Source organism: Dermatophagoides farinae, chromosome 7 (genome assembly GCF_024713945.1).
Source record: "Dermatophagoides farinae isolate YC_2012a chromosome 7, ASM2471394v1, whole genome shotgun sequence".
Lineage (NCBI taxonomy): Eukaryota > Metazoa > Arthropoda > Arachnida > Sarcoptiformes > Pyroglyphidae > Dermatophagoides > Dermatophagoides farinae.
Genome location: NC_134683.1, coordinates 635,896 through 647,558, shown reverse-complemented (window position 1 = coordinate 647,558; position 11,663 = coordinate 635,896). Strand labels below are relative to the sequence as shown.

The 11,663-nt window shown below is 31.0% G+C and overlaps 2 protein-coding genes and 1 long non-coding RNA gene across 3 annotated transcripts; all 3 read left to right on the top strand.

The window, feature by feature from the left end:
• The first annotated feature begins 1,833 nt into the window (after positions 1-1,833).
• On the top strand, positions 1,834-3,646 carry LOC142597651 (RCC1 and BTB domain-containing protein 1-like). The gene has a single exon (XM_075732587.1). The coding sequence runs from the start codon at positions 1,879-1,881 to the stop codon at positions 3,598-3,600; it is 1,722 nt and encodes a 573-aa protein (XP_075588702.1). The 5' UTR covers positions 1,834-1,878; the 3' UTR covers positions 3,601-3,646.
• Positions 3,647-4,673: 1,027 nt separating this feature from the next.
• Positions 4,674-5,885, top strand: LOC142597654 (RCC1 and BTB domain-containing protein 2-like). The gene has a single exon (XM_075732594.1). It carries the CDS (start codon positions 4,690-4,692, stop codon positions 5,776-5,778), a length of 1,089 nt encoding a protein of 362 aa, XP_075588709.1. The 5' UTR covers positions 4,674-4,689; the 3' UTR covers positions 5,779-5,885.
• Positions 5,886-6,619: 734 nt separating this feature from the next.
• On the top strand, positions 6,620-8,455 carry LOC142597655 (uncharacterized). Its single transcript, XR_012832325.1, has 5 exons — positions 6,620-7,167; positions 7,316-7,670; positions 7,750-7,930; positions 8,090-8,130; positions 8,186-8,455. It is a non-coding gene; the product is annotated as an uncharacterized LOC142597655 (long non-coding RNA).
• Positions 8,456-11,663: the final 3,208 nt, after the last annotated feature.

Genomic DNA, 11,663 nt, shown 5'->3' with positions numbered 1-11,663 from the left:
GACCATCCATATGGATAACAATGAAAAAAACAATCAATTTTCATAATTAAATTCATCATCAATTGGTCATCGATAATGATTATCAACTTAGTATTCGCCGCTTTTCTTCAAATCGCTCCTAAACAGTCGTCATTTGAAATATTTTTGTAAAACTTCGAACAATTATCTGTCGCACCACAAGGTACAAGAATAATGTCATATGAGCTTGACACCTCGAGTCTCTAGACCAGTGATTCTCAACCTTTTTTTGTTGCGGCACACTTTTAACGATTTCAAAATTTGGCGGCACACTGCATCACGGCATCAATGGTCAATCTAAAATTTGGCGGCACAATTTCAGAATTTGGTGGCACACAAAAGCGCCGCGGCACAGTGGTTGAGAATTACTGCTCTAGACTCTAGAGTCGATGACTTGCTCATCTTTGCATCGAAAAAATGTTGCCCAAAATCACCGACAGTCTTTTGCGTGATAATGAAAATTCTTTAAAATTTCTTGATTGGTTTCATGATCAACAATCATTCATTGAAAAATGATTTATTCTTTTCCGAGAATTAATCACAAATCATTCTATTGATTTATTGATTTGATTTTTAATCAGAATCAAATCAGAATTTTAATAAAATTAATTATCAATGAAAAATCTATTGAATTTCTCAATTGGTTTTACGATCAACAACGATTGTTTTTAACGGATATGTTTTGTTCTCGCAAAAAAAAGTACATTGGCCATGATCCAAAGCAAAAATCCACTTTGTTCCATTAAAAATTTTTTTTCCCCATCAAATTGATAATGATTACCGATGAGTTTAATCATCATTTCAATTGCGACAATCATGATTCAATTCCGAGAATTTTTTTGTTGTAGAGATTATTATCGTCGTTATGGTTTTTACATTGAAATAATTCATATAACAATTTGGATCTCCACCCATTTTTAAAATTATTTGATTGATGATTGATTGCTTATCTGAAATATTGTAAAACATTCACACATGGAGAAAAAATGTGAGCTTCACGGCATTGCTAATAATGTGAAAAAATGCATGGTGACAATTAAAGAGAAAGCTATTTTTCAAAAAACATTGATCCGATTACTGTCTAAAAATGCATCATCATCAACAGCATCATTATCGTTTTTTTTAATTTGAAACTCGACTCTTTCAACTTTGATTGAATCCACTTTGAATGATGAAATAATTATATTCCTCAATATTCATTGATAACTTTATTAACAAAAAAAAATTGTTAATTTGATTCTGATTCTTGTAATAATATTCCTGTATAAAAAAACGTATTCCTGATATTTTTTTTTATTCAAATAAAGTTAAAGTTATAATTTTCGTCTTTTCTTTTCAATTTTGATCAATAAATCGAATCAATTCAAATGAATTGCTTAGCTTATTTTTCTTTTTCGTTTTACCAGTGCCATCCATATATGGATAACAATGAAAAAAAAAACACAATCAATTTTTTCATAATTAAATTCATCATCAATTGGCCATCAATTGGATAATAATCAATTTATAATGGACAAAATAAAATTTGTTTTAATCAACAACGACCGCAGCAATTATGCACAGAAAATATGATCAACACTTGTCGATGAGCAATAAGCTTTCTGATTTTTGATCCGATTTGTGTATGCTGTACCACTGCTTTCATTTTTTTTTTTTTTTGAATGATTTTTTTGTGTGATGTGTGTAATCATCATTTTATTTTATTTATTAAGTTTGATAAAAAAAACCGTCGTTTTTTATTAACACATATGTTGTGCATATATTTTATGAGTGATTATTTCTAGTCGTTATTTACTCAATAATTCTGAAAAATATTGTTTTTTGATTTTTGTTTATATTGATGGTTTTGAATCATTTATCATGGCAAGATTAACAGATAATTTCATAGATAATGAATTATTTCAAAATATTTTTGAACCGATCGATCAAGAATTTGTTCAAATTATTGAATGGATTTACAGTCTATTGATCCACCAGGAAACAAGCAAAACATTTCAAAGAGAATTTCTATTGATGACTAATGATGCTACTACGTATGCATATGGCGAACATATATGTTCATGGCTATCGTTGAAACATGATATAACTAGACCACAAAAGATTTCCATTCTTGATGATATGAAAATTGTTCAAATTGATTCTGGCTTGGATTTTGTTGCCTTTTTAACTGAGGAGGGTCATGTGTATGTGGCCAGTAATGTTTCTAATTGGCAGACGAACAATACGTGTCGATTGATCTCCACCGGTAATGATCGATTTAAAATGATCGCTTGTGGATTCAAACATTTATTATTATTACGACAAGATGGGGTACTTTTCACTATGGGTAATAATACATATGGCCAATTAACCGGTTCTTTTTTGTCCTCATTTGAATCTATGGTCAAAATTGATTTAAAAAATGTAAAACTCATAATTTGTGGAAGAAATCATAGTCTTGCATTGACCGATGAAGGAAAAGTTTATTCATGGGGAAAAAATGATTGTGGTCAACTAGGTCTTGGTGACAAAAACAACCGAAACAATCCTTTTCCAATTGTATTTCCTCATGATTCGATCTATAGCCAAATCATTGATATTGCGGCAGGCCCATCTCATTCCTTATTCTTATTGAAAAATGGTCAGCTTTTGTCTTGTGGTTATAATTATGATGATCAACCGACTATGATTCCAAACAATTATCAACAACAATTTACGATAGCAAACAATAATGAACAACCTATAAGATTCAACTCAATGCAATTATTGAGCACTAGATTGCAAAAGAAAAAAAAACTTGAATCAAAACTTGATGATATACTTCCATTAAAACCGATAAAAATACCAATTGAAAATGTACAAAAAATTGCATGTTCGAAATTCTATTTCTTTTCATTGGCACATGATGGATCATCGTATTATGTATGGGGCGAAACCAAATCTGGCATATGGTCATCACCTAGAAAATTGAATGGTCGACCAAAATCATTTTCAGCCGCATCAGCAATGATACTAGAATCGCCAATAACATTTGGACTGACATCAAGAATAAAAATATTCGAATTTCATGAATCAATATCGACCAAATCGATCATTCGACTATTTAATAATCCTGATAATTATGATGTCAAATTCGTAATCGGCGATAGACGTATATTGGCATGTAAATGTTATCTTAAATCAGTATCCGATTATTATTGTTTAATGTTTTCTGGTGCTTGGAAAGAAAAAGTTGAAGTAGAAATCCGTGATTATTCCTATGAAACATACTATGCATATCTACGTATGTTACACTATGGCTGCATTGGAATCAATCAAAATAGGATCACTCAACTCATCGATTTGGCCACTTGTTATATTGATGAAAGGTTGATGAAACATTGTAAAACATTCATACGGGATGATTTGGACGAACAAACTATGCCTACATATCTTCCATTAGTTATCAAATCCGAAATTAAGGAATTGTACGATAAACTAAGTCATATTACTATCGAACAAGTGTTACCCAAAATTACCGACAGTATTCTGCAAAACAATGAAAATTCTATTGAATTTCTCAATTGGTTTTACAATCAACGACGACCATTCATTTCAAAATAATTCATTGTTTTTTTTTATTCCATGAAACTAAATTTACTTTTTTTGCTCTATTCTTGATGAACCAATAATAAATCAATCGCAAACAAATAAAAAAAAAGATTTTTGATTGCGAAAATTTGATCTTTAGACTTTCACTTTCAAAAAAGCTTACGTATGTGTTGTGTGTTATGGCTTTCATCAATTCATTTCTTGTAAAACAATACATACATGATCTAATTCGAAAATCCTGTTTGTTCCATTAAAAGATTTTTGTTCCATCAAATTGTTAATGATTACAGATGAGTATAATTATTATTTCAATTGCGACAATCGTGATTTGATTCCGATAACTTTTTTTTTGTCGCGATTATTGTCGTCGTTATGGTTTTTACATTGAAATGATGTATGTAGCAATTTCAAATATTTTAATAGTTTTAATGATGATGATAATGTCCTTGGTGATTATCACAAATTGTCAATGTATGTAAAACGCCTTGGCATTTTTTGTTCATCATTTATTTTCTACCGTCACTAATTCTCACATATTCTCGTTTGTCAATATTGTGTCTATAATTCGTGTGTTTTCGATCATCGATAATGGCAAGACCACCGCCTGAAAAAATCGATATTGAGTTATTTCAAGATGATCTCGAATACATTGATCAAGAATTTCTCCAATCAGTTGTTTCGATTCGTAGTTTTTTTACTTTAGTAGAAAAGAATCTTGAAAAACAATTTTTATTGATGACCAAAGATGCTACATATGCATATGGTGAAGAAATATGCTCATGGTTATCATTGGAACATGATATGAGCATACCACAACGGATATCACTTTTAAATGGTGTGAAAATTGTTCAAGCAGATTATGGTTATAATTTTGTTGCCATTCTAACTGATGATGGACAAGTATTCATAGCCAGCGATGTTAAATCTAAATGGGAAACAAATGAAACATTACGATTGATCTCCACTGATAATGATTGTGTCAAGATGATTGCTAGTGGATGGTCGCATTTATTATTATTACGACAAGATGGTCATGTTTTCGCTCTGGGTGATAATAGTTATGGTCAAATAACGGGTAATAAAAGATCATCATATGAAAGTATGATCTTCATTGATTACCTAGAAAATGTCGAGCTAATATCTTGTGGATTTGATCATAATTTTTCTATAACTAATAAAGGAGAAATTTATTCCTGGGGCCTTAATAGTTGTGGTCAATTAGGTCTTGGTGATGAAAGAAACCGAAACACCCCATGTCTTGTTTCATTTCCAAATGATGATTTAATCGATATCCGAATTAAAGATATTGTGGCTGGCAACTATCATTCAATATTTTTATTCGAAAATGGTCAGCTTTGGGGATTTGGTTCAAATAGGGATGGTGAACTTGGTCTTGGTGATAAAAATAATCGATCAAATTTGACAAAAATACCCATTGAAAATGTACAAAAAATTGCATGTTCAAAATTCCATTTATTTTCATTGGCACATGATGGATCATCGTATTATGCATGGGGTAGTACCAAATATGGCAATTGGTTATCGTCAAGAAAATTGGATGGTCAACCGGCATCATTTTCAGCTGCATCAGCAATGATACTAGAATCGCCAATAACATTTGGACTAACATCAAAAATAAAAGTATTCCAATTTCAAGAACCAATATCAACCAAATCAATCATTCGACTATTTAATAATCCTGATAATTATGATGTCAAATTCGTAATCGGCGATAGACGTATATTGGCATGTAAATGTTATCTTAAATCAGTATCCGATTATTATTGTCTAATGTTTTCTGGTGCTTGGAAAGAAAAAGTTGAAGTAGAAATCCGTGATTATTCCTATGAAACATACTATGCATATCTACGTATGTTACACTATGGCTGCATTGGAATCAATCAAAATAGGATCACTCAACTCATCGATTTGGCCACTTGTTATATTGATAAAAGGTTGATGAAACATTGTAAAACATTCATACGGGATGATTTGGACGAACAAACTATGCCTACATATCTTCCATTAGTTATCAAATACGAAATTAAGGAATTGTACGATAAACTAAGTCATATTACTATCGAACAAGTGTTACCGAAAGTTACCGACAGTATTTTGCAAAACAATGAAAATTCTATTGAATTTCTCGATTGGTTTTACAATCAACGACGACCATTCATTCCAAAATAATTCATTGTTTTTTGATTCCATGAAACTAAATTTACTTTTTTTACTTTATTCTTGATGAACCAATAATAAATCAATCGCAAACAAATAAAAAAAATGTTTAAAAATGATCTTTGATTGGCTATTTTCAGTCATTCGCTATTTTCAATTTTGTTAATTCATTTCTTTTCTGTTGTCAGTAATTTCTCGAATTTATTAGAAGGTAAAGAAAAGTACTGTCGTTTTTGTGTATAACATTTTCGAACGAATGTCACAAAAATTTGGTTCCTATGCTATTTAATTCTTTTTTTCTCTCCTGAATTGGCAGGAATGCGAAAAATTGGAATGGCAAAAACCAGCGTGGAAAAAACGTGGCCATGTGTCACAGACTGATTTTCAGGGCCCGATAAAAATTTTGGACTCGTCCACCACTTTCGATCAAGGACGGTGGTAAATATTAGTAGCAAAACAATCATCCAAACACATGGTCTACGTGACAAGTGGCGTGGTCAAACCGATTGGCAGTTTGACGGTTGGAAAAATCATATAAAAGTCCATGTCACACAAGCAATCATCAAATAATCATCTCGAATCATTTTTGCTGGGTTGCCGTTTTAATTTACCACCTGTATTTTTATTTTTATAATACAGGTGGTAAATTAAAACTTTATTTTTATTTTGTATTTTTAAATCTGTGTTGTGTGAATACGCGTGCGTTAACTTCGTCCACCAAGAATACTATATGACGTCACGCAATTGTTGATCATTTCTTTTCTACCTTCACTTAATCCTACACAGAGAAAAAAGCAGGTAGTGTACTATTCGATTTGGTAGTGTACAAATGGTAGTGCACACTACCAAATGTATAAGTACTTAACAATTAGGTAGTGTACTATTCGATTTGGTAGTGTACAAATGGTAGTGCACACTACCAAATGAATAAGTACTTAACAATTAGGTAGTGTACATTACTAGTTGGTAGTGTGCAAATGGTAGTGCACACTACCAAATGAATAAGTACTTAACAATTAGGTAGTGTGCAAATGGTAGTGCACACTACCAAATGAATAAGTACTTAACAACTAGGTAGTGTACACGACCTCAGCTAGGTAGTGTACACGACCTCAGCTAGGTAGTGTACACGACCTCAGCTAGGTAGTGTACACGACCTCAACTAGGTAGTGTACACTATCATTTTTGAAAGTAGTTTACAACAATTTAAAAAATTACAACATTATAACATTGTCTATGAACGGCATTAAATATATTTCATACATGTATTGACTTATAATTGCAACAACTATAAAAATGCCCAATCATCATACTCTGTTTCAAAAAATTTCAACATTGAATTTTTTCATGTTCGAAATGTTTAACTTTGATATTTTTTCTATTTTTTTGCCATGGTAAATAGTAAGTAGCTGATTGATTTTTGGAGCAAATATGTAACAATGTTTTGTTGTTATTGAACATATTGTAAAATATTGGGGCATTTATTCATTTATTTATTAAAAAATCAATTAATATTTTTACAAATATCTCTAATCTCTAATATACGTAGGTTAATATTATTTTTTGTAAAAAGATAAAATATTTGAACAAGTTCTGGTTTCCTAAAAACGAAATGAATATTTTATCGTTTTTGAGTTCATATATGTTGAAACTAAAGACGTGACTTTTGTCCCATTAAATCCAAGAGTATGAAGACAAAGACTTTTGATATGAATAATGGTATGTATCTGAATTGATTAATGCTAACGACAAATATCTTTCAGTTTATTATTCTGGTCTTAAATCGAATTCAATATTGGCCAAATTTCAATTAAAGAGAACCAGACAAAGTTTTGTTTTTGACCCACGAATAAGCTTGAAAGTTAACCAGATACATTCTATAAGCATTCGACGATAAACAATTAGTAAATATCTCCGATATAATTACTTGTATATACTAGAATCGATTAACAAAACCCATAACTAATTGTTTTTAATTTTTAGCCATCGATCTTGAAATCTAAAACTGGAACCTCTGAATTTCAATCAAAACCATTATCTTGAAATGACTGTAGTTTTTCTCGTTAACCGAAAATAGAATAAGAATATCTTTCATACAAACACTGATATGTATAGGGGTAAATAAAGAAATCAAATCACGTTTGAATCATCGATACAAACACAGGTATTTTTATTTATATTTTTTTCTAATATTTTTAACTTATTGTAATTGTTGTTGTTTATTTTTTTTTTTTTTTTTTTTTTTTTTTTTTTTTTTTTTTTTTTTTTTTTTTTTTTTTTTTTTTTTTTTTTTTTTTTTTTTTTATTCCTTTTTTTTGTTAAGATATAGGGGTAAATAAAGTTTATTTAAAAAAAAACAAACAGGTATGTAATTGAATTGAAAATCCACGGTTACAACTAATCCTTTTCAATTATTTAGTATAATGCCATGTAGTCAAATCTCTCAATGCCGCTGATATGATTCGAATTGCCATATTAACATATTTTTGGGATTTGTAAACTCGGACATTGTGTTGAAAACATTTAGAACTTGGAGAACGGAACAATATATCTTTTCTATTGGACAACAAAAATTCATACCATAAAATGTTGGATTTTGGATCAGCATAATACAATTTGTGCATTATCATGATATTTTGTTTTTAAAAATAATATATACTTCATTTATTATTCATTTAATTTTGCAATAAAATTTAAATTCAATACAAATAATGAAGAGGAGGTCGAAAGGGTTAAAAAGGGGGAGAGGTCAAAAATCAAAGTAGTGTACTAGCTGATTTGGTAGTGTACTATTCGATTTGGTAGTGTACTATTCGATTTGGTAGTGTACTATCGATTTTGGTAGTGTACTATCGATTTTAGTAGTGTACAATCGATTTTGGTAGTGTACTATCGATTTTGGTAGTGTACTAGCTGATTTGGTAGTGTACTAGCTGATTTGGTAGTTTCGCCACTCCACTACGATTTAGTAGTGTACACACCAGGCTATTTTTTTCTCTGTGTATCATATAGTTTGTCAACATTGTGTTTATAATTCGTGTGTTTTTCATCATCGATAATGGCAAGATTACCGATTGATAATATCGATATTGAGTTATTTCAAAATGATTTCAAAAACATCCATCGAGAATTTCGCCAATCAGTCATTTCGATTTTCAACTTTATTGCTTTACTATACTGTGAAAAACAATTTTTATTGATGACCAGAGAAGCTACATATGCATATGGCACAGTAATATGCCCATGGTTATCGTTGGAACATGATATGACCAAACCACAACGGATATCTCCTCTTGATAATAAGAAAATTGTTCAGTCAGATTCTGGCTTTGATTTTTTTGTCATTCTAACTGATGAAGGACAAGTATTCCTAGCCAGCAATGTTGAATCTAAATGGGAAACGAATAAAACATTACGATTAATCAACACCGGTAATGATTGTTTCAAGATGATTGCTTGTGGATGGCAGCATTTATTATTGCTACGACAAGATGGTCATGTTTTCGCTATGGGTGATAATAGAAATGGTCAAATAAATGGTTACATAAAATCATATGAAAGCATGATCCACATTGATAACCTAGAAAATGTCAAGCTCATAGTTTGTGGATATTTTTTTAATTTGTCAATAACTAATAATGGAGAAATTTATTCCTGGGGCCTTAATGATTATGGTCAATTAGGTCTTGGTGATGAAAACAGAAGAAACACCCCAAGTCTTGTTCCAATTCCAAATAGTGATTCAAACCGCATCAAAGATATTGTTACTGGCGACCATTCTTCGTTATTTTTATTCGAAAATGGTCAGCTTTGGGGCTGTGGTTCTAATAACTATGCTGAACTTGGTCTTGGTGATGATATTAAACCAGACCTTCATATACTTGGTCTTAACCATGATATTAAACTATCAAAGTTGACAAAAATACCGATTGAAAATGTCCAACAAATTGTATGTTCAAGATTCCCCGGATTTTTATTGGCATATGATGGATCATCGTATTATGCATGGGGAGAAACCAAATATGGCTACTGGCGGTCACCTAAAAAATTGGGTGGTCATCCGACATCATTTTCAGCCGCATCGGCAATGATTCGATCATCACCACACACATTTGGCCTCACATCAACAATCCGTGTATTCGAATCACATTATTCAATATCGTACCAATGCAAATTATTCGATAATCAAGATAATTATGATGTGGAATTTATAATTGACAAAAAACGTATAAAGGCATGCAAATGTTATCTAAAATCTGTATCGGAATATTATTGTCGAATGTTTTCTGGAAATTGGTGTGAAAATGATCTAGTTAACATCAACGATTATCAATATGAAACATATTATGCATATCTACGTATGTTACATACGGGTGAAATTCATATTAATCATCAAAACTTAACCGAACTTGTTGATCTGGCCAATTGTTATGGTGATGAAACTTTGATGAAATATTGTCAAACATTCATATGGAATGATCTGAATGAACAAACTATTCCCACATATCGTACATTAATAAACAAATACGAAATGCAGGTATTGCATAATAAAATCAGAAATATGAAAAGATCAATGGCTATCTATTATTTATCTGAATATGATTTCGATTACATTGATCAAGAATTTCTCCAATCAGTCATTTCGTTTTTCAGCTTTTCCTTAATTTACCAAAAACAATTTTTATTGATGACCAGAGAAGCTACATATGCATATGGCCGAATAATATGCTCATGGTTATCGTTGGAAAATAAATTGACCAAACCACAACGGATATCACTTTTGAATGACATAAAAATTGTTCAAGTAGATTCTGGCTCTGATTTTGTTGTCATTCTAACTGATGAAGGACAAGTATTCCTAGCCAGCAATGTTAAATCTAAATGGGAAACGAATAAAACATTACGATTAATCAACACCGGTAATGATTGTTTCAAGATGATTGCTTGTGGATGGCAGCATTTATTATTGTTACGACAAGATGGTCATGTTTTCGCTATGGGTGATAATAGTTATGGTCAAATAACTGGTAATGAAAAATCATCATTTGAAAGTATGATCCACATTGATAACCTTGAAAATGTCGAGCTCATAGTTTGTGCATATCTTCATAATATATCAATAACTAATAAAGGAGAAATTTATTCCTGGGGCATTAATGATTTTGGTCAATTAGGTCTTGGTGATGAAGACAACCGAAACACACCATGTCTTGTTCCATTTCCTAATGTTGATTCAACACAAATCAAAGATATTGTGGCTGGATTAAAACATTCATTATTTTTATTCGAAAATGGTCAACTTTGGGGATGTGGTGCTAATAAATATGGTGAACTTGGCCTTGGTGATTATTTTAAACGATCAACGTTAACAAAAATACCGATTGAAAATGTACAACAAATTGTATATTCAAAATTCTACCACTTTTCATTGGCATATGATGGATTATCGTACTACGCATGGGGCAAAACCAAATATGGCGAATGGCCATCACCTAAAAAATTGAATGGTCATCCGACATCATTTGTTAATGCATCGTTAATGATATGTCTTACACCCTTCGCATTTGGTTTCACATCAATTATCTATAAATTTGAATCTTCTGATTCAAAATTTTTCCAAGGCAAATCAATCATCCAATTATTAGATAATCTAGATAGTTATGAAGTGGAATTTATAATTAACAAAAAACGTATCAAGGCATGTAAATGTTTTCTCAAATCTGTATCGGAATATTATCGTCGAATGTTTTCCGGTGATTGGAGTGAAAAAAATCAAGTAACCATCGACGATTATTCGTATGAAACATACTATGCATATCTACGTATGTTACATACTCGTAAAATTTATATTTATCGTCAAAACATAGCCGAACTTATTGATCTGGCCAATTGTTATG